The sequence below is a fragment of the Rhipicephalus sanguineus genome, chromosome 10 (assembly GCF_013339695.2).
Source record: "Rhipicephalus sanguineus isolate Rsan-2018 chromosome 10, BIME_Rsan_1.4, whole genome shotgun sequence".
NCBI classification, from domain to species: Eukaryota; Metazoa; Arthropoda; class Arachnida; order Ixodida; family Ixodidae; genus Rhipicephalus; species Rhipicephalus sanguineus.
The window spans coordinates 23,384,640-23,407,503 of record NC_051185.1 but is presented as its reverse complement, the minus strand read 5'-3'; the positions used below and the strand labels follow the sequence as shown (position 1 = coordinate 23,407,503).

At 46.8% G+C, this 22,864-nt stretch overlaps 1 protein-coding gene across 1 annotated transcript in view; it reads left to right on the top strand.

Annotated features, from left to right (window-relative positions):
- Positions 1–22,864, top strand: part of LOC119407256 (complement C3) — a 59,996-nt gene that overhangs the window by 10,087 nt on the left and 27,045 nt on the right. Inside the window, exons 9-22 of the mRNA XM_037674139.2 lie at positions 371–604; positions 2,515–2,691; positions 4,977–5,102; positions 5,913–5,978; positions 7,444–7,647; positions 8,010–8,159; positions 8,405–8,531; positions 9,604–9,666; positions 11,660–11,890; positions 13,604–13,814; positions 17,220–17,448; positions 18,445–18,675; positions 19,316–19,415; positions 22,729–22,830. Coding sequence (XP_037530067.1) covers positions 371–604; positions 2,515–2,691; positions 4,977–5,102; positions 5,913–5,978; positions 7,444–7,647; positions 8,010–8,159; positions 8,405–8,531; positions 9,604–9,666; positions 11,660–11,890; positions 13,604–13,814; positions 17,220–17,448; positions 18,445–18,675; positions 19,316–19,415; positions 22,729–22,830 — 2,251 coding nt within the window. The remainder of the gene's footprint in view (positions 1–370; positions 605–2,514; positions 2,692–4,976; positions 5,103–5,912; positions 5,979–7,443; positions 7,648–8,009; positions 8,160–8,404; positions 8,532–9,603; positions 9,667–11,659; positions 11,891–13,603; positions 13,815–17,219; positions 17,449–18,444; positions 18,676–19,315; positions 19,416–22,728; positions 22,831–22,864) is intronic.

The following is a 22,864-nucleotide window of genomic DNA, read 5'->3' as shown; positions in this document are numbered from 1 at the left end:
TTTTTCGTGAAGAGTTTCTCTTTCTTTCTCTCTCTCTCTCTCTCTGTACTCGTTCTCTCGCCCATCAGAGCTATTGCATCCCACGCTGGACAAATCAGAGCACGTGTTCTGGGAGCGAAGCAGAATATTAAGAAGACGACGAAGAGGATGAAGAGAGCGCGTGCCGGTTGATGATGATGATAGTTTTCTGTCGATGACTAACGGCGTTACGAAAAGCCTAAACGCTCCGCTGTAAAAGTTGGTCGGGGTTTAACTTTTGTAAACCTAGTATCGCCTAGGTAAAGCAACAAAATAGTTCGCTCTACAAGATGCCCACAGTGCATGTAAGATCAGAATATGACACCTCTTTTTTTCGGTCGTTCCTACGCAGCTTGTCCATGGCAATGCAATCTTCTCCTTGCCGAAGCGTGGACCGCGGGGCCAGAACCTCCATGTCGTATATCTCGGCTCCCGGCTCGTGGTAGAAGCCGAAGTCCTCGACAAGGCAACCGGCGAACGCGTCACAGCTGAGGACGACTCGGCCGTGTACGCGCAGTCGCCTTACCGCGTCAGCTTTCGCCGCACTGACCCGAACTTCAGGCCGGGTGGTTCGAAAGTGGTCATGGTATGTTTAGTTGTGGATAGGCGAGTACGACGCTTTAACAAAAGCCACACGTTGAGGCGACTATTGAACCGACGGTGCCTAAAGTACAGGGGTGGTGAATAGTTCCCCGTCCACGCTGCCATATGGATGGATAGAAAAACCATAATTTCTTCAGAAAGCATTTGCATTTCGACTTACATAGGATTACATGCGATAGCAGTCTGGGAACTTTTGAACACCCTTCTACATACCACCCTGTGCATGATGGAAACAGAGTGAAAGACGACATGCGTTTATTTCGTTTTGTGGTATTCGTGTCACGATATACAGTGGTCGTCATGCTTTTAATCCTTTTACTTTGTAAAGCTTCCAGCTGGTTCCGCTACGCATGTATGCCAAGTCACCTAACATCAGGCCTTAAATGTACCACACGATGCGTTGGCTGTTCGACGATGCTAACTAAATTTCACTTTGGTTATGGCTGTACAAAAAGCCACGTGCACAGTCAGCGAGAGGCCACCCGACACCAGAACAAGCTGAACAGTCCCGCTGCTCCAGCTGGCAGCCTTGAATTCACATTTGCGGCGTATTCCCAAACGAGTTAACAGGCGCTGTGTAGTTCGGCCGAATACAGTACAGATTACTGAGAAATTCAATGTTTTCTCAGACGTAGCGGTGGTCTTTAAACCTCTGACGCCGGCTGTAGATTTGGCGAGAACGTAGTGCTGGTAACTGTCTGACCTTTAACAGCAGCCTACGGATTTCTCAGAAAGGAAGCTTTCCAAATTATGCAAAATTTGTCCCGATTCTTGTAGCTTGATAGGTTTCTCGAGGATGCACAATCGGCGTCTTTGGTAAAGCATCAGTTTTTAAGTGTTTAAACGTGACAATGAAAGCGACTGACTGAGTTGATCCTTTCCGACCGTTGTCCTCATTACAGTGCTGCGAACTTCACGTTAAAAATGGGTGAAGGACATCTTTTTCGGTCTTTTATAAGCAAGATTGTTTGCCAAGAGGCATTGCACCGAGTATGCAATGCGAATACTAATGCCATTTCGTGAACTTTCTGCGTTACCGTCGCGAAAGCTTTGGCAAGAAAAAGACAACGTCATTTCATATAAGTACAGAGAACCTTACCATAGCGCTAGTGCTTCCTCCAGCCGACTGCTTGATGTCGGGTGTGGTACATAGAGAGACTTAAACTTTGCTCCTCTGACTCCGAACCGCCTTGCTAAATTGATGATATGGATAATTTTGTTACATTTACGTACACGACTATTTGGCGAGGATTATCATGTAAGCACATGCGAGATAACTAAATTTACGACCTCTGAAGCGGCAAGCAGAAAGGTTCGCTCAATCAATGCACAATTTACTTCATATTACTGGCATACAGGAGTGTAATAGTTGTAAAACGGCAGTTCACTCTAGCCGCTTCTGCAAGACATTCTATACAATCCTCTTGGGGCACGATAACCACTGATGTGGGCACAACTTGTTTCTGCCAGTTCTTTGGAGCAGTGGCCACGAAATACCAAGATACATTGCGCGTAAGATTAAGCGAACCTTCTGCATAGTCAAGGCGTCTTGACTTAACCTCCACGTGCTGCGTATCACTATTGCCAATCACGTTGGGGATGGTGCTATGACGTTCGACGGATCATTCGACGTGCCGCGTTGCAGGACCGCAAAATAATTAAATATTTAATTGCAGGCTAAACACGATCAAGCACTGATACTCGCAGAAAACAAAGTATTACTTCGTTTTCATTCTCGGAATTTGATATGGAATGCCCTGGAATTATGTTGCGCGAATTTGACACATTTGCAGACAGTGCATCCTAATTCGCGCCTGAAAGTGATATAGTTTTGACAGAGCCATGACGCTGCGCAAAGACATCTTACCGTTATTGCCTCGCTGTTCCTCGCAGGCGGATGTCACGTATGCCAATGGCCAACCGGCCGCCCTTGTTCCCTGCACTGTGAAAGCCGAGACCGGCGATGGTTTTAACGTTCCCGTTGATCCTGATGTAGCGGTGACGGACGCCAGGGGGCGTGTTGCATTTACTGTGCTCACAGAGAGACAACACAGGCTAATTTCGGCAAAGGTAAGATATCTTTCGTGGGGGCAGACATGCAATACATGAAAGAAAACGTACATAACACGTTGGCTATGCCCCGTACATATAAGATCGAAACTATATATATATATATATATATATATATATATATATATATATATATATATATATATATATATTCTCCATAAGGCTATGCATAACAAAGATAAACGAGCTCTTAAATTCCCCTTCTTTAGTTCATTCATGGAGATGGTCTCGTTCTGGGAGACTTGACGCTTTCAGGTAGTATGCGAGGGATCATCGGTTAGCTGCCAGCTCGTGAAAAGATCACGTGCTACGTGACGCCAACAGGCAAAAGAAGTGTTCCACGCTCACCGTCGTGGCTACAAGCGGCACTAACTAACACTGCCAGGTACAGTTACTCCCAGGCACACTACAAGACACAGATATACCCGATAAAGAGTACGGGGGAACGACCGCCACCGTAGCTCAATTGGAATAGAGCGTCTGACGCGTTATTCGAAGGCTGCAGGTTCGGTTGCTACCGGTGGCAAGTTGTCTTTTCGTCCACTTTAGTTTCTTCGCATTTCCATGTGAATAAATTTAATTACAACCGACTCAATCTTTGCAAAGCTTGTTGTTGGGCTAGTTGGTACATGCTTACTTAAATACAAAAGACTCGTACCATCAAGCTTCAGTGAATATTTGCTAAGTTTTGTTGCCACGATTCCCGTTCGCTAACAATACATCTGAATGGAATGTCGATCTTATATGTTTTGACACTGAAAAACGCAGACAGCGTGGGTCGTTTTGAGGCACTGATAGCCTTTGAGAGTTTATGAAGCTCCAGTTGCTTGTACAGACAAATAGCCTTGGCTTTTACCTTGGTCAGCTGTGTCTTGGCTTGGACAAAGCTCTTATATAATGTGTGTGTGTGTGTGTGTGTGTGTGTGTGTGTGTGTGTGTGTGTGTGTGTGTGTGTGTGTGTGTGTGTGTGTGTGTGTGTGTGTGTGTGTGTGTGTGTGTGTGTGTGTGTGTGTGTGTGTGTGTGTGTGTGTGTGTGTGTGTGTGTGTGTGTGTGTGTTAGAGCTGTGCACGGGCCGTATTTCCGAGCCCAAGCTCGGCCCGGGCCCGCTGACTTTGTAGAAGGCCCGCCCGAGCCCGACGGCAAGAGGCTGCGAGCCCGCCCGGCCCGGCCCGACGTACGAAAACACAATCCCGGGCCCGGCCCGGCCCGGCTTTTTGAAGGTTCGCTGCGAAAACAAAACCTCGTTTTCCGGTAATATGACATTTTATTGAGCATGTCAAATATGATCAAACGACACACGACGAACAGTCTCTATTACACAGATTACACATTACAAGTAGACGGCCTCATGCGAGCAACAATGGAGTTCGCTCGCCAAAGCCGTCACGTGTATGGGGTATGCCCATGCAAGCGTCAGCTTGCACGAAGGCGATCAGTCGCTCGTCGCTGTCGCGTGCATTTTCACTCATATGGGATTTGGCCTTAAATCTAACGCGAACAGTCGCGTGGCGCCGTCACTAGCTCAGGTGCATGGTGTCACTTCTCTGTTTGTTGCAACAGAGGCCGTGCTTTACCTGCTCCCCTTTTGCGTAAAGTAGCGAATGGAAAGGAAAAGCGGTAAAGGTCGGTCGCGGAAAAGGCGCTGTATGCGTGCTGGAAAACAATTCCCGTTCATTCTCTATATTTCGGGCTTGAGTCGGGCTTTGCTCCGGGCCCGAGCCCGGCCCGATAAAACTCCAAGTAGCCCGAGCCCAGCCCGGGCCCGAGGTTAAAATACGTCGGCCCGCCCGAGCCCGGCCCGCGGGCCGGGTCGGGCTCGGGCTTTCGGGCTACCCGGAGCCCGTGCACACCTCTAGTGTGTGTGTGTGTGTGTGTGTGTGTGTGTTTGTGTGTGTGTGTGTGTGTGTGTGTGTGTGTGTGTGTGTGTGTGTGTGTGGTGTGTGTGTGTGTGTGTGTGTGTGTGTGTGTGTGTGTGTGTGTGTGGTGTGTGTGTGTGTGTGTGTGTGTGTGTGTGTGTGTGTGTGTGTGTGTGTGTGTGTGTGTGTGTGTGTGTGTGTGTGTGTGTGTGTGTGTGTGTGTGTGTGTGTGTGTAAGGGAGGTCCCTACATCCGCGCACTAGCTGTGTAGCCCGCTATATGTCAGCATGAAGGACAACGTACGCACGTTTATGTGGCCTCACGCCAATAAATTGCTTTGATGCATGATAGTCAGTCAAATACAAAATTATTCATCAGCATCACTACACATGCACTTACGTAATATTAACATTGTCCTGCTACCGCAGGTTGAAACCTTGCTACCAAGCGAACCCGGTCGACAGGCCGTAGGACAGATTCTCATGAGCGCCTTCAGAACTCAGAACTACGCAGCCTTCTTCCTGGAATCGGCTGATGGTGGTAAAGTCGTCAAGGTGGGTGATTTTGATATAAGACTTTAGGACATTTGGCAAATTGGCACGTCACTGCGGGAGGCGTCCCTGCATGCGTGAGTTAAAGAGAACCCATATCCTGTTCAGCTTTGCTACGCAGCAAGCTGGGGAAATGTTTGAGGGTTTTTGTATGGGTTCGTAATCTGATGAACGTGTTAGTACACCTTCCCTGGCCTTGCATGCCAAGGAAAGAGAGTATCTGAAGCGAGAATAGTCCTCTGTGTTAGCAGCACCACTTGCTCCTTCTTTTTGTGGGTTTCTGCGCATGCGCGTGCGTGGCCGTTGTTTTCGTTAGTAAACCTTCGGTTTACCTGTAGCGTCTGTGATGTCTACGTGTCCTCCTTGTGTGAGTGTGGTGAGTCTCTTCCTTGAGACTCGTGGGACAGAAAACTGCGCTAATGTCATTCTCTGCGACAAGTTGGAAATGTGTTGAGGAGTTACTGTAACTTAACGAATTAATACCAAAGTACAACTTAGAATGACTTGCAATAATAACTACAATAAAAATTACAACCTACTGTTACTTACAAATTTCTGTACAATTAAACTTACCCATTTATATGTACACATCTCACTTGAGTGACGCTTCATGGCGCTCCAGATTGCGTAATTTACCATCACGTTCCTCACAGCATGTGCTTTCCGGCTTTGCTTTATTTTACGAGAAATAAAAAAAAGCGTTCTGTGCTTTCGATCTTTGGTTTCTTCTATCGCGGCATTTTGAGAAGGCTCCACGCGGGATATTTCATACAACTCCCGAGTTGATCGTAACAGGTTTCTTCTTGCTTGCAGGTTGGAGGCGTCATTTCAATCCGTGTCGGGATTTATCCGCCGACCTCGTCACCTGTCTATTACATTGTGAGTCCATCTGATGGATCGTTGAGACAAAAAGTGTGTGTCGCCGGCAAGGCTATCTTGCAAGCGATATTAGAGAGTTTGAGAATTGGGGACCCAAGGCGCTGGGTACTCAAGCTGCGTTGGGCAGCCTGCGCTAGCCTTCGGATGATCAGCAGAGTTTGAGAATTGGGCTAACGCAGGCTGCGCGTTGGGTCCAGCGCACGGAGTGCCACACGTGACGAAATTAAAATCATGCGAGACGCGGGCCATACTGCGCCGTGGCCAGTGCAGCGTCTATGTCTTCTCGCCGGTGACCCAAGGCGCCTTGGGGCCCCACGCTAGTTTTCGATTTTTGCGTCTCGGGTCAACGCGAGCGCAAGAGCCCAAGAGTTGCTTGGGTTCTGCACATGCGCCCTGGCGGCTCGCAAGCTTCTTGGATCCCCAAGCTCCTTGGGGCCCCAATTCTCAAACTCTCTATTGTAGGCGAGGAAGAGGATGCCACCGGCAGAGCTTGTCATCCGTAATCAGCAGCCCTAACTTTCTGCATTCCTGTAAATTCTCACGAGTTTCTGATTGATCAAAATGTTTGTCAGCTAAATGGCATAGTTACTTGTATAAATGAGTCATTTTCGAATGTATGCACTAGCAACAACCCGGAGGAAATGGCCTAATTACTTTTCCTTCCTATTTTTAAGGAAATGTAAACACATTTTTCAAAACAACTGACACACAGATGTTAGAGGTTTAAACAGACTGTCATTCTCCCTTCATCTTATCTGAAGCGCTTTTTTTTTTCATTCCGAAGTGTGCGGAATGTTTTCTTTTTATTTCTGGACATACATACGGCCTGCGTAATGTTTTGAGCATCAGCAAAAAGTTTCATAATGAAGCAGTGTTTTTACATTATATTCTTATTTGTTTTATTTTGCTAGGCAAAATCTTCCTGTGCCACATGCTTTCAAATTTGTTACTGACTACAGTGTCCGAAGATGTTGCAGCTGCTGCTCGATCCTGTATCCTGGGTGCGCCTTTTGCAACATAAGGAAAGCAGATTACTTTTAAGGGCATGTTTTTCTTTGTTAGACACGATATTAATGAGAACTAACATACAGTAATGCCAAGGAAAGTATAGGGGATGTTATTTGTAATAACTGGGATATAAATATGAAGAAAGTAAAGTGGACGAAAAGATAACTTGCCGCCGGCAGGGGCCGAACTGGTCCCTGCCGACCAGTTCACACAATGCCCCACGAGGGCGCTGTAAGGTACTCATAAATAAAAAAAAAATTACATTAGCCGAGAAAAAGCACTTGCGGTTCGAGCGGAAACCAGCTAGAACTACTTTCTTTCACATCTGAAGGGCAAGCGTGCCGCAGTTCTGTGTGGAGCTGTCATTTTGTCTTAGGTCGTAGCCGAGTATGGGTCGTAACTGACTCTAGTTTCGAATGAACTAGGCTTCAAACTCAGATTTTTTTTCTCTTTGTAGGTCACAAACAATGGCCAGGTGAAAGAGTTCGGTCCGCTTCACCAAGAGGACCAGCCTGGTTCGTCATATCGTTTTGCACGATTCTCAGTGACGGCTGACATGTCCCCGTCTGTACGCGTGCTTGCCTACGCGTTCCACGAGGGACAACTGCTGGCCGACACCCTCGTCATTGAGGTCGAGGAAGCCTGCTTGGAAAAGGCCGCCGTGAGCACACTTGATTTCTCTGGGCATTTTTGTGGCAAGGCCGTCGGGAGTCCTTACACGCAGAGGCCATGCCTCTCCGATTCTCATATTCACAAAGAAACGCATTCAGAAAAGCACTACAGTGTGCTCTATGTTGCACTTTTAAGACTGTTTCCTTCAACAATGCTTTAACTAAGCCTGCACAAAGCGTATAATAATGTTGCCGGAGACTATCTAGAAGACACCTGTTTATTCATAACATATTCTTGATATGTCAAAGGCTGTCACATGTTTTTTATGCAACTAGTGTCATACAAATAAATTCAATGTTTGCATTTAGCGTTTTTATTGGTCCTTTCTTATATTTTCCTTTGTGCATGCAGATAACAATTGAGACAGACTTCAAGAGCGAGCGACCTGGAGCCAATGGTTCCGTGAAGATTCTAGGGAGTTCTGGTACACTTGTGGGCATTTTGGGCATCAATAAGCAAGTATCCGAACTGGCCAGCGAAGGTCTGCTTACCTCAAGTAAGGTATCGACGCATTTATGTAGCTTCCAACCATCTGACATTTTTTTTTATTGCTTATTTCCACTTGATAAGTTATCTTTACGTTGATAATAGCTACATGGAAGTATGAATCCAGAACATCAAACCACAGCGTTACTCACGCACAGTATGAACACCAGAGGCCGAATGTATAAATTATACAAGTTTTCAAAAAGGTTTTGCGAATAGTTTTGGGTTAAAATAGTGCGTTTGTCTTTTTTCTTCAAAAGATGTTTGCCAAGTTGAAGTCCCACGACATGGGATGTGGTCCTGGGGGTGGCAGCACAATCAGCGACGTCTTGTCCAACTTTGGAGTCGTTGTCATCACTCAGCAGTCACCGGAGGTCATCCACGAAGGTATGAACTTCACAGCACTCAATAGGAAGGAGGTAGTATAAGTAGCTTTTGTTTTCAATTTTTTACGGAATTCAGGCCTGTAGCCGATCCCTCTCAATATCTTGCGTTTTTTCTTCGCATGAAGGGTTGCGTTTAATGAACAATCTACTTCACAGCACTCAATAGGAAGGAGGTAATATAAGTAGCTTTTGTTTTCAATTTTTTACGGAATTGAGGCCGGTAGCCGATCCCTTTCAATATCTTGCGTTTTTTTTTTCGCATAAAGGTTGCGTTTAATGAGCAATCTCTGAGGTCAGTGTAGAATGAGTTAAAGACTGCGTTTGAATTCACTATGCAGTATCACAGTCAGCCGATGCATGTCTTGGTGTATACTGAAGACTTTCTGTATACTGGTTTGCCATTGGCGACTAAGCTAATGATCGCAACATTGTAGGTTCGTACACAACACAGAAAAAGGGTCCCATTGAAAAAAATACTGTTTCAGCATTCATTGCTCGTTGATATACTCAATAATCAGTCATATAATTGATGCAAACCCAATTGAATCATAAAACATTCGTTGTCAATTATAAAATATTGCCATGGTATGGTGTGGTACTCCTTGGGTGGAGATGCCGAATTCGCTGATCTGCTTGCACCTTTTGGGAAGATGATTTCACTCATTTTCTTTTCATGGTCTTCAGGATTTTAGTCTTGGAAGTCATGGGTGTAAGGACCACAATATTCTTTAACTCATCTGTAGCGGGCTTGAGAGTGGCGCTTGAAGAAAGTGAAAGTCATTCCCCACAGTGCCTGGTCTTGTAAATTCTTTCCTTGAAGTATAAACCTTTGCATGTCGTTGGATGTGTAATGTTGTATGCTGTATTTGGGTGGAACATCTGCCTGCTCCAGCTCTGCCAACACAAATATTTCAGGAGCAGCATGAAGGCAAAACGTGGATCAGCTTCGCTTTGCCTTACAGGAATTAAAAAAAAAACTGGTTTAAGATTACGTGTGTTGGAGGACCTTCTCAAGAAAAGTGCAAGGAAATGGTGAAGTGTTCACACTTTTTACTCCTATCGCTGATTTCCAGACACCGGTTGCCGACCCCTGTCTCGCCGTCGTTCGAGTCTCTGGCGACTGAAGCGGTCTGTGCGTAAGTCACAAAAGATTTGCTATCATTACTCAATAAATAATCACGAAGTCTCTAGAATGTTTAGCGATGTTCTCCTGTCAATCTTGTAAGTGGTCTCTATCGCTGGGCGAAGGTTGCCGTACACTCTTTGTCAACAAATACGCACACACGTCCTGCAAACAACCCTTTCAAAAGTCAGTTGTCAAATACAGACCAGAGACAAGAGACTTCAATATTTGATCAATGGAAGTATATAAATATTTATTGCCACTTTGCAAGTTCATAAGAAAGCATATAGCGGCCCGCAATTGTATTACTCTACGGATTACTTTTTTATGGTTTGGACATACCGAGTCAATATCAACTGGAAGCATCTGACTGACATAATACGAAGTTGACAAGGGTGGAGGCTTGGACTTGTTGGAAAGCTTGTTGTAGCGCATTGTGTCGTCCTCTTGCTTGTCTTTGTGTACTCGCGCTGTAAATTTACTGTCATAGTACGAAGGACACCGTCATAGACGCGCGCGCACGAAGGGGGGCAGGGGGGGGGGCACCCTCTAATCACCTAAGGAGAGGGGGCGCAAAGTCTGGCCCATACTTGCACTCAGTCAGTCGCAAAGTTTTAGGCTGAGCTAAAACTTTGCGCCCCCCCCCCCTAATGACGAACCCTGCGCACGCCTATGGATACCGTGACAAGCTTTTCACGTTTGCCAGCAAACACTCATTAAAGCGCCGCGCGGGCACCCTCCAGTACGTATCTGTAACAACCCTACAAAGAAAGTAAGTTTCTTCCCGGCCGCGGTGGCTGCATTTTCGATGGAGGCTAAAAATGTGTGAGGCCCATGTATTTAGATTTAGGTGCACGTTAAAGAACCCCAGGTGGTCGAAATTTCCGGAGTCCTCCACTACGGCATATCTTGGTTTTGGGACGTTAAATCCCAGATATTATTATTAAAGTATGTTTCTTGCTGCTGAAACAGTAGTAGCGGACAATCGGAAAGCACAGGATGCTTTACAGGTGCTCTTAACAAAAGCGAATTAATGCAGCTTGCCCCAAGTCACGCAAGGCGGGGTCACAGTAGTGGTGCTAGGCACGTTTCAGTTTCTGTGGTTAACCATTTGTACAGAATGCTTAGGCAGTGAATGAGCGTGAGCCTATTCATGATGATGCTAATTTTCTATCTGCGACACACGGCAAACCTCGACCATAACAGCTCTGCTGTAAAAAAACTCCTACAAGGCGCATGTGTCCCAGAAATTGGGCAAATCCCACTTCTCACCACGCTGGTCCACTAAAAGTTAACAAGGGGGCACACGGGCGCAAACACTGATTAAGGTTTCTGTACACACGTAACCAATAATTGAGGGAGACTTGGGCGAACCGTCGGAAACACTGGGACCGCACGTTTCAGCGTCTCTAGTTCTTGTCATCTGTACAGAATGCTTGGGCGGTGATTGAGCGCGAGTCGGCTCATGATGATGATAATTTTCTATCTACGACACACGGCAAAACTCGACCTTAACATCTTTGCTGTCATATGCTCAGCACATGCAACAGCGGAATTCACCCCTGGTGGGCTAACAAAGGTGGTTGACATTGTCAGAGAGAGCATTCGTGTAGTTTTTGACAATGAGGCTTGTTCTCGTCAGTGTCGCCATTGTCCCTTAAAAGTAATACACTTGTATTCTCATAACCTTTATACTAAGGATTCATTTTCATTTCCATTGTAGTTATAGTCTTGACATATTTGCTGTAACTTATAAAGAAGCAAGCAAACAAATAACTTGTGATGTAGCAAACACTCATAAATTCAAGCTAGGTATTTAAGCGCGAAGAACGTCTTCTTTCAAGAGTTCTTGTCTCCGTCCGGGTGATTTGGCGTGGAAAACTTGTATTAAACCTGATAGGAACTAGTTCTCTAAGGCGGCATGCCGCCATGAGGGAGCGATTTCGTTTGTCGGACGACTGTTAAGCAAGCCAACCTCCTTTCCTGTGAACTTTTTGCCTTCGCAGAGTCCGAGTACGCATCGGTGCAATTCCTGGACGAGTGCTGCTCACTTGGTAGAAGGCGAGACCGGGCTGGACGGAGCTGCGTTGTGCGAGCTGACATAGTGCGGCGTTACATCAGCGGACCGAAAGGCGAGCAGTGCGCAGATGCCTACATGGGTTGCTGCTCCAGAGCACTCTCCGGTCTAGGCGGACCTGTCTTCCATGCCGGGCTCCCCGGCCCCCTACCCAGCAGAGGTGAGAACGATTGCAGTAGTAAAGGACGACCCTGTATCATTGCTGCGAAAAAGTTATGCGATTAATACCAACAGACACTGAACGGGCAAGAACTCACACGGGCTTTTATACATTTGCCTAAGACGACTCGAAGGCCAAACCTCTATTATTTTTTTTCTAAGTCGATTCTATTGGTCCTCCCCTTACCCTGAAAGCTTTCTACACCTAACGTGGTTTTGTACTGCCTCCATGATCGGGGGCATTGCAAGCTCTCTGCACCTCACATGGTTTTGCACTGCCTCCGTGATTGGCCCCACTTTTGAACAAGCGAAGACGTCATGTGATTTATAATGCCTTCATTTGATGTCACGGTGACGTCGCAAATTTTGGCGATCTGTACTTCATGGTGGCGTCTTATGGTACACGTTATGATGGTTTTTTGCATCACTCGTGCTGTTGTCAGACGCCGCCGCAGAACGCCAATGGTCAATTTTTTCGCTTGATGAGGCATCTAAGGCTTTCGCCTTAAAAAATCCTGGTAGCTTGATTGTTGTCACTGCCGAATACGCCCTCAAGCAAGGAGTTCCTTTGATGAGAGTGAGTGGGCATTACCAGGTAAAGAATTCAAATGGTATACAGTGCATGTAAAAAATCGTATGTTACATTGTGCAAGCTGTCAGTGTGAACAAAAACAAACTATTTCAGGTCAAGTTTAAATAACGGTGAGTTGAAGACTGTTTATTGAAGGGCTCCTAAACCACCCAAAGGTCAAAATTTAGTTGTGGTGTAGCAGTTTTGCACGAGTCTTCAACAGTGGCAGCCGGGAGAATTTTGTAGCGTTAGCTACACTTGCCTAGCCGGAGTCGATTTCGCGTGGATCCTCATGAGCCGTGCTGCGCATGCGCGAGGATCAGTGATATCACACAGCTGGCTCACCGGAGCCGTCATCTCACGCGCTCTCCGCCACCACCACGCGCGGCTCGCCGCTGCGGGTCTGCGCGTTCGGGAGGAGTGGCGTCGTAGCCGCGGCAGACACACTGGCGCCGGCGCGCGCGCAGCTATTCGCCTTCGCTGTGCAGTCGCCGTCTGACACTGCGCTGGAGCCGCTTGATAGCGCCTCTGACTGGCGTTTGCAGGAGCTGAACCTTTGCTAACGCTACGTATATCCTGGCATAGCCGAGCTAAGCCACTGCAATTTTTTTTTCCAAATGGTGCCGTAATAGCGAAGCTAGACGCGTTTGATGACGCAAAAAGGGGCCGCTCATTTAGCTCTTCCCTTCGCTATGCTCCGTTCGTCGGCTTGCCTCTCCTCCTGACCGATTGCTCCTCATCGCACAGCGAGGACGAAGAGTGGTGAGCGCGCGTGCCTGCGAGCACACCAACAGGTTCTTTATGCGGATGACATGACCAGGCGCGAATGTTGACGTCACGGCCAACGCTAGGGATTACCAAAAGGCCCGGAGAGGAGAAGGGATAGCTTGGAATTTGTGGCGCGCCCGCGCATCGTAACGCTGACGCGTTGGCATTGTTCATTGTGGCGGCATTCTGAACTCGATGAGCACGTTTACTTGAAATGCTATAAAAAACTATCAGAGGTGGTTTAGGGGCCATTCAACTCATAAATACGTGTTCACCATGTGAAAACCTGCATAAAGGGTGAATATATTGCGCATGAATTTAGGGGAAACGATATTCTCATATAAATTATAATCGGCATTATGTGTGTTCGTGCAGGTGTGTATCTTTCCTTGGTGCCTCCCAGCACCCCGGATGATTCCGACATCGAAAGTCGGATTCTCCCAAAGCCGGCTTTAAGACCTGCGCTGAGGCCAATGCCCAATTTCGACGAGGAAGACGAATACGACGAGTCAGATTACTTGTCTCCAGACTCTGTGATCCGTAACGATTTCCGGGAAACGTGGCTTTTCGATGAACGAGTTATTGGGTACGTCTGTGCTCTCTGTTAGCCTTATCATACAACATATTCAAGATCAAAAACCCTTAAACGCCAGTTGTCGCTGGATCCATCATTTCGACCAGCAGAATTTGGGACGTTAAACCCCAGATATTATTATTATTATTATTATTATTATTATTATTATTATTATTATTATTATTATTATTATTATTATTATTCGACCAGCAGACTTGTTTGTGTTTGGTAGCAGTTGCCTTGCAGTTGATGATGATGATGATGACCTTTATAAATGGCTCGCACCCACTCTGGGGGATTGGCCAAGAAACGAATAACTTATCGGTAACAGTGGTCACATGTGAAAATGAATTTAGAAGGTTAGAGTATATTATTAATGCTAATTTAAAAATGCAGAATCAAAATCGCTCTGATTCAATTAAGAATTTTTGGACAGCGGAACAGACATCCCGGTGACAATGACCTAATGAGGAGGCTCCCAAGGATAGAATATTCGAAGTAACGAAATCCAATCTAATACGATTAAACGCTGCTTTGAGAACGTTTTTCCTTGGTAAATTGAAGCGGTTACATGATAAGAAATAATGTTCAATTGTTTCGTCGTCCTGGTTACAAAACGAGCAAAGAGGGGAAGGAGCCAGACCAGATCTATGCATGTAAAAGTTTAATTTTGGTTCCATAATATTTTAGAGCAGCGCAAAAGACGGGACAAAGGACAAGAAGTTCACAGACGAGCGCTTACTCGCAACTGGCAGATTTATTAGAAGAACCAAGGAAAAGAGAACAGAAGGTGACCCAAATGATCTGTGTTATCGCCGCCACGTGGGGATCATACTAACATGCGCAAGGGCAAGAAAACCAAAAGAACCAAGAAATAGCGATAGGTAAAACTCTACCGTCATAATACCAGATAGGCAGCAGCAAGGTAAGGCAACAAAACCAGAAAAACAAAAACACAAAAGCCAAAAAGCGTCTATCTACCCCGCCTCCAAAAAACTAATTTCAGTTCCTCACGCGCCGCATCATCCCTGTGCCTAACAATAACAGTAGTTTTATGAAAAAAAGGCGTGCATTTGCAACCTTTACAGTGGGCAGCTAGATGTGACCCATAATTGTTACTTAGATTATTTTTATGCTCTCTACGACGGGTGTTTAGGCAGCGTCCCGTCTGTCCAATGTAACAACGCCCACACGTCACTGGGATGCTGTAGACAACACCTGAAGCACACGGCACAAACTGATTTTGATGCTTCGCGCTGCAATCCCCTTTTCGTGAGGTAGAACTTCTTTCAAGTTTATTGTGAACAGCATTCTTCATTAAGAATGCTGGGGAGAGTTGCATCAGCTCTCCTTCAGTGGCGCTATCGCGAACCGAAATTAGTTTTTTGGAGGCGGGGTAGATAGACGCTTTTCGGCTTTTGTGTTCTTGTTTTTCTGGTTTTGTTGGCTTACCTTGCTGCTGCCTATCTGGTATTATGACGGTAGAGTTTTACCTATCGCTATTTCTTGGTTCTTTTGGTTTTCTTGCCCTTGCGCATGTTAGTATGATCCCCACGTGGCGGCGATAACACAGATCATTTGGGTCACCTTCTGTATGTTTTCTTTTCCTTGGTTCTTCTAATAAATCTGCCAGTTGCGAGTAAGCGCTCGTCTGTGAACTTCTTGTCCTTTGTCCCGTCTTTTGCGCTGCTCTAAAATATTATGGAACCTTACCAACTAGCCCAACTGTCGACCTTGCTGCTTTAATTTTGGAACGCGACATCGTAATTTAGTAAAAATAACTTCATCTTTTCTTGTTAAACAGAAATTCCTACGCCAAGGGACAAGAAGTGTCGACATTCGTTTAGATGAGTGATTAATGTTTTACCGTAATCTTGAATTATGGCACGCCTTCTAAATCTGTCACGAATTATGAGTGCTGATGTGGGGATAATCGATAATATCGGACCACTGAGAGCGGCTTTCGCCAGAGTGTCCGCCATTTCGTTCATTTTAGTTGCTGCAATCCGCCTTTTTTTTTTCATTTTCCTGTGCTGCCCTCTGCCGTTTTGTTAGCGGCCGGGACAATCGTTATCGCCAGAACGAAAGCCACCGAGATCAAAAGGAGTTTCGCGACTTCTCCACTAGGGGAAGGGCGCATGCGCCGTGGCATCGTGAAATAGGCGGATTACTGCCTTGAAAAAGACAAGTCTGCTTGACGAGACGTTGGCTGCAGCGACGCCCCATGTTCAAGGAGTTTTTTTATCTCTCCAAGCTTCCATCTTCCCCTGTACTCCTAATATTCAAATGAAGGAAAGAAGATGACTTTTAAGGGCTGGTTTTTCTTTGTTAGACACAATATTATTGAGAACTAACAGACAATAATGCTCAGGAAAATAGGGGATGTTTTTGTAATAATATGGTGTAGATTGTGAAGAAAGTAAAGTGAACGAAAAGATGACTTGCCGCCGGCAGGGACCGAACCTGCGACCTTCAAATAACGCGTCCGATGCTCTACCACTGAGCTACGGCGGCGGTCATCCTCCCGTCCACTTTTTGAGATATATATGGGCATTTAAACATAGGAGTGTTAGTGAGCGCCGATCGCAGTCATGGCGGTGAGTGTGAAACACTCTTTTTCTGCCTGTCGGCGACAAAGCATGCTAGAAAAAGAGTGTTCCACACTCGCCGCCAGGGCTGCGATGCCTTTCGTCCTCTTTCCTAAGTGTGACTTGTACACTTGCTCAAAAATCAATTCAAGTCTAGCAGCTAACTCTTTTGGATTCTATGCCACGTAACTCTACCAAACGATGGTGTAAGGGAATACGGTCGATTCAGGGAGAGAAGCTGTTTTCGTGCAGTCTGTCATTACAACGCGTAACGGCCAGAGCACAGCACATAGAAGGGTATGCAAGCCGTTTGCTGATGTCTGCCGAGACTGCTCGCGCTCCAGCGCTCGCGACCACGCCGTTATGACCAAATGTCGCAGTTGCTGTTCTAACTACGTAGCCTTCCTCCTTTCCCCCGCTGGGCCTTCATGCTCGTTCGCCCGAAGAAAGATGGGCGGGGTGTTTCATCTCTGCTTAAGGAAGCATCCACGGCAGGCCTCGTACGCAGGATGATGTTATCGCATGCACCATCTGTGCGACGGAGATGACCGGCTCGCTTCATCTCTGCTTCAGCCGCGTACGTCGCCTGCGCTCGCGGGTAGAACATACGATGCGAGGGGCGATGTCATCGATTTAGACTTTATGCGCAGCATGATGGGGACGGCGACGGCAAAAATCCGTCGAGAGTGTCCATATGAGTGCTATCGCGAAAAAGGGAGGTATAACCACTTTCCACATTGCAACTTTAACTCATATTATCTCCTTCTATCTAGTGTTCTCCTGCTTCTCGAAGCTTACCTTTAGCCTTTTTTATTATCATTCTTTGCAGGCCGGATGGCGTGGCAGATATCGCGACGAGCCTGCCGCACAGTATCACTACGTGGTCGGTACAGGCGGTGAGCGTGGCGCCCTCTGGCGGAGTGTGCATTCCCCAACCACGGGAGGTGCGTGCCTTCCAGCCATTCTTCCTACAGGTGGCGCTGCCTTACAATGTGGTGCGCAAGGAGCAGATCGAAGTGCTCGCTACAGTCTACAACTACGTCAACGAAACGATCAGGGTGAGTTCTTCACCGTCACTTCATTGAGATTACGTGGCTTGACTCCTGATACCAACACATGGGCTTTGAGGGACAGCGTAATGGGAGGAGTGGGGAGTACTTTTGGGCAATCTTGCTGACCTGAGAGTTTTTGAGGCAGAAGCCTTAAATGCCTCATGAAACCCAGAAAGTGACCGCCGACATCAACACGAGTCACGCAAAAATTATTATAGTGTAACGACGGCACACTATGACGCTCTCGTGACGTCATATAACTATACGTCACATGATACCGTGATCACATGAAATCGTCGCTTGGTCGAAAGTGCCTCCCGGATCGGCCCCCCTGTGGGCCTATTCTGTAGTCAGTGCTAAGCCACGTTGGGTGCAGAAAGCTCTCGGGGTAGGGAGGAAGATCAATACAATCGGCTGAGGAAAAAAAAGAAGTCTTTCGTCTTCGAGTCGTCTTAGGCAAGTGCATGAGCGACTGTGTGACTTTTATTAGATTTGTCCCCTCTCAACACATCTGGTACTTACGCCTCGTACTTCCAGCTTAGTAGTATGACTGAATTCAGGATCAAGTTAAAGAATCCCAGATGGTCCTAATTTCCGGAGCCCTCCACTACGGCGCCTCTCATAATCATACCATGATTTTGGGGCATAAAATCCCAACAATTATTATTAACATGTTAGTAGAGTGAAATTTGAAAATCGGGCGCTTATCCTTTCAAACTGCTGTTCACAACTTGAAAGTCTGCCACTTGCAGTCCAGCCGAATTATTTTCGGCACTCACTTTGGTTTAGCAAATTGCGTTCGTACGATGTCATTTTCACGGGACAAGAACACGGGTGCACTCGGATTCTTAGGTGTGCTAGTTGGTTCATGAAATTATGGCATAACAGCGCAAAATACGGGGCAGTGAAACACGCAGGACACAGCGCTGTGTCCTGTGTGTTTCACTGTCCCGTACTTTGCGCTGCAATGCCACAAGGGGTGCACTTATTTCTTGCGAGCAGTGCAACGTTTACGTGTACGGCGTGGAAGGAGTCTGCACGGGGACTCAAGAAGGAGAACGCTCCGAGAGACGAACTGTTTCAGTGAACGCCAGCTCTGCGTCGAGCCTCTCCTTTCCCGTGGTGCCGCTCAGAGAAGGTCGCTTCACCATCAAGGTCCACGCGCACTGCAACCAAAGCAGCGGTCACAGTGCCAGCACTCACGACGTCGTTGAGAAGGAACTTCACGTTGTGGTAAGAGCTACAGTATATTATCATCATCATTAGCCTGACTAAGCCCACTGCAGGGCAAATGCCTCTCACATGTTTCACAAATCAACCCGGTCTCGTGCTTGCGGTGGTGATGTTATCCCCGCAAACTTCTTAATCTCATCTGACCCACCTAACTTTCTGCCTTCCGCTCACGCGCTTGCTTCTATTGTTGCCTTCGAGAACATTCTGATTCGGTGGTGGTTCACTGGAGCTTGGAGGACAATTGTTCAGAAAGTCTACTCCACGACAGATATAGACAGGGCAGTTCCTGGCTGTTTGTGACGCTTGCCTAATTTTTCGTGCAGCCATTACGCATGAATGAACTCATTCCTACTATTCCACAGCTTTTAAACCGTTAGAAACAAAGATGTATTAGATTGAGATACACGGAAGTAATTCCTCGACATCAACGTGTTAAGAAGCCAGAATTTCTTCTATGCGTATACAATCTAAACAGCAGGGCCCCCAAGAGTAGATATTACGCAGTGGAAGCCCGTGCGCACAACTGTATCTCTGTGCCCATGTATCCAAGCGCTTGTGTATGCTGGCATGCTAATCAGTGGCGCCGATCTAGTCTGTAATGCTGTATGTAAACAGAACCTTTTCTCTTTTTTTCCAACAGCCAGAGGGTGTGCCAGTGGAGAAGGTCGTCGCCGTTCCGATTGATCCGGACAGTGCTCGCAAGAGGGCAACGCAGAGATCTACGACGGATGTGTACGACGGTGTGTGAAGTATATGTCCACCTTCAGAGCGAAACAAAAGCTATTGCAGGATATTTTTAACAGCAAAGCTGCTCTTAGTCTACCATGCGCCGCCGTCAACAGTGTAACGCTGGTCACGTGGCCTTTCCGTGTGGTGAGAGTGATGCTCGGTAGGAAGGACGAAGATTGCGTCGTGCCGAGAGAGGCTTGGCGGAAAGAGGGGAAGGCAGTGCCTTACCGAGAGGGATGAGGGTGAGGATTGGTAGATATAGCTTTTAGCCAATGGTATCCTCCGGAACCCTTGATTTCTGAAAATCAGTCGGTATTGTAATGTATTGTAGGTAACCAATGGGAGGTGCGTCAAGAGAGGCGAATATGAGGCTCGGCGGGAAGGACGAACCAGTGAGAGACGCGCCAATAGGGACGAGGGTGAGGCTCGCCGAAAAGCGTGTTAGAACCCAGCTGTTTGCTTGTAGTAGGTCAGTGAGGGTCTCGGTGGAGTATAAAGGAGCGTGTCGGTTCTTCGGGAGTTCGAACTTCCAGAATGGCCAAGACTGCTTGTAGTACTTACGAGTATAGGCGAGCGCGCGAGGGAGGCAGAGTGAACGCTCCCCCCCGCATAATTATCTAAGGGGGGGGGGGGGGCACCAAGCCTACCCCATACCTTTACTAAGTCGACGTGTCCCGTTATTTTTTTATTTGCAAGGTTATGGCCATGCAGGTTCTCGACGATAATGAAGGTCGAGGACCACTGATGTTGCATTCGTAGAGATGTTTACTCCCCATGTTTACTCCCGGGATGCCGAGGACCATGGGCAGGCCGTTGGGAGAAGCACGTCATGGCTTCGTTTTCATTTTTGCATCCACTGCGAACGTTGTTTTCTTTCGAACTCGACCACGGGTTGGAGGGTGGGCGCTGCGGGCAATAGATAGGCAATAGCCTGACGAAGGCAGCATCAGCTTCGCTGTTTCGATTGCTTTCACGTAGTGGTGCTGGCTGTATTTTTTTTAACAGCGAAGCCGTTCTTAGTCGAGGCTTCCCCGTCCGTTGACGTAGCGCTGGTCACGGGGTCCCGTGCTGAGGCGTGAGTGGGACTCAGTAGGAGACTCAGGGCTGCGCCGCGCCAAGATGGACGAGGGCGAGGCTCGGCAGAAAGGGCGAACCAGTAAGTGGTGCGCTGAGGGGGGAGTGTCGAGGCTCGGGGGGAGGGGTGAACCAATGAGAGGCGCACAAATATGGGTGATGGTGAGCCTGACGAAAGGGGACATAAGTTTCACTGTTTCGGCAATGTTCGCGAAGTGGAGCTGGCCGCAATTTTTCTCTTTCTCAAGCGGGGCTGCGTTATTCAGCTTTGCATTGTTAGCAGCTGCACATTATAAGGCAGGAGGGAGCACACCAATTATGCCCTTTTGTTCGCCTCCTTGGTCCAAGCATGACGTGTATAAAACTAGAGGATCTTCGCGTTCAGGGTCAATCCAAAGTTCTGCATATTAGAACCTCTCCACTCATCTGAAATTCAATCCCTTATGGTCTTAATCCTTAAGAATTTTCCTGCGCTATATAGGAGCAGTAAGCTTTCGTGGAAGGTGGAATTGTACTATACACGATGCCCAGCTAACTCTCGCCAAAGTTTAAATATATACCTACGCACTCTGTGACGTCGCGACCAAATGCATGTCGCAGACTAGTGTAACCAAACTGTAAGCAATATTGTAAGCAATACTACTGACTATTGTAAGTAATTCCAACTACTTTTGTGTTCTGCTTACCGTATAAACCGGAATATAGGTCAAATCCCCAACATTGATCTGAATATGGAAAAAAAAGTACATGGAACGGCCAAAGTATCAAAACTCGTCTTTACCGTGAAACAAACGCAATTTCAAATGGTCCACAGCGAACATGCCATTTATTTACACGTGTGTTTACACGCAAGTTCCACATGGCAGAAAGCTCAAAAGATGGGCTCAAGCGTTATCTTCGTAAAACGTCCCAACCATCTTGACAGTTTTAATCTGGATGCACTCTGAGGACACCGGTAGCAATCGTAACGCGAGCGCAGCTCCCGGATAAACTCTGCAACCTTCGTCTACAGCTCTAGATACGCTGCGGTCTGGCACCGACACAAAGTTTTCTTCTGATTTGCTGCGTGTCGTGATGCGATCCTTCTGCGTCCACCTGTAGCGAAGGTTCCTATGGCGCACTCGATCTGCCAGCCGATTACAGCCGTACGTGCCGCTGTGACCAGATCTGCCGGCATCGCCGGGTGCAACAAAGAAAGATCATCTGGCGAGATGCAGCGAGAACACCCGTGCGAAGATAAATATTACTGATTGTTTATGACTCACAGCTCTCGCTCGCATTCGCCTGCGCTAGCATCCCAACACATCTTCCACACACTTCAAACTCGCAGTGTGCTACCAGATTTCTACATGCCTTCGCGAACTCGATCGCTGTTTTCTTGAGCGCTACAGTGAACTGCCGTCGGCCATCGGTCATTTTTCCCGAGAACAAGACACAAAGCAGCTCAGAGCCCGAAGAGATTCACAAGACAACAGAAAAGATGAAAAATGAGGCCCCCAAGGCACAAGGCTGGTAGTAAACAAAGCGACGCCGATGACTGTGATGGCGATGGAGGTAACTGACTTCAGTTGCCCATAGTTGTCAGACTTCCGAAGTTTTTCTGCCGATGAGTGGTGCATAAGACAGGGGCTGACTTCCTATTGCAACTTTTTGAAGATAATTCTACCTATATTCCGGTTTTTATGGTAATTGCTTAATTAGGCTAGAATAATTAACCAACTTTTGAAGCAATAAAGCTAGGTGAAAAATTGGAGTGTAAAATTTGGCGATCGTTTTGAGAAGAGAAAGCGTCTGTAAGTGCTCCCTGCTTCCAGTTCATTACATTATGGTAAAGTCCCTTTTATGAGGAAGAGTTATGAAAGTTTGCAATATATGCATTTGCTCGCTCCATGCCATCCTTGGCAGTAAAAAAAATTGCGAAGACGTCATCAGAGAAGGTTACAAAGTGGTGCAATTTAAAAGAAATGTTTCAGAATGTTTCCTGGGACATCATGTACGAAACATTAGGACACACGTCGACATGCTTTGCTAAATAAAGAAAAGTATTTAACATAGGAGTGGGAGAAAGGCGTATTAAGAAATCCTACAGCTTAAGTCACCGTTGCCACCACATTCATCTTGCAATGTGCGTATATACGTACGGTATTTAACAAATAAATTTCCCGAATTTCCGATATCTCGTTAAACGTTTACGCCATGGTTACAAGTTCTGATAGACTCATACATATTTTTCTCTAATCTCTCTGACAGATTCAGTAGATCCGGTCACCAATCACCAAACCATTTCAATTAATCTGCTCCCGCCATCTGACGCTGTGCCAGGCACAAGAAGCAGTTCGCTATCTTTGACAGGTAAGTATATTTGCAGCTACATTTTGTTTTATAC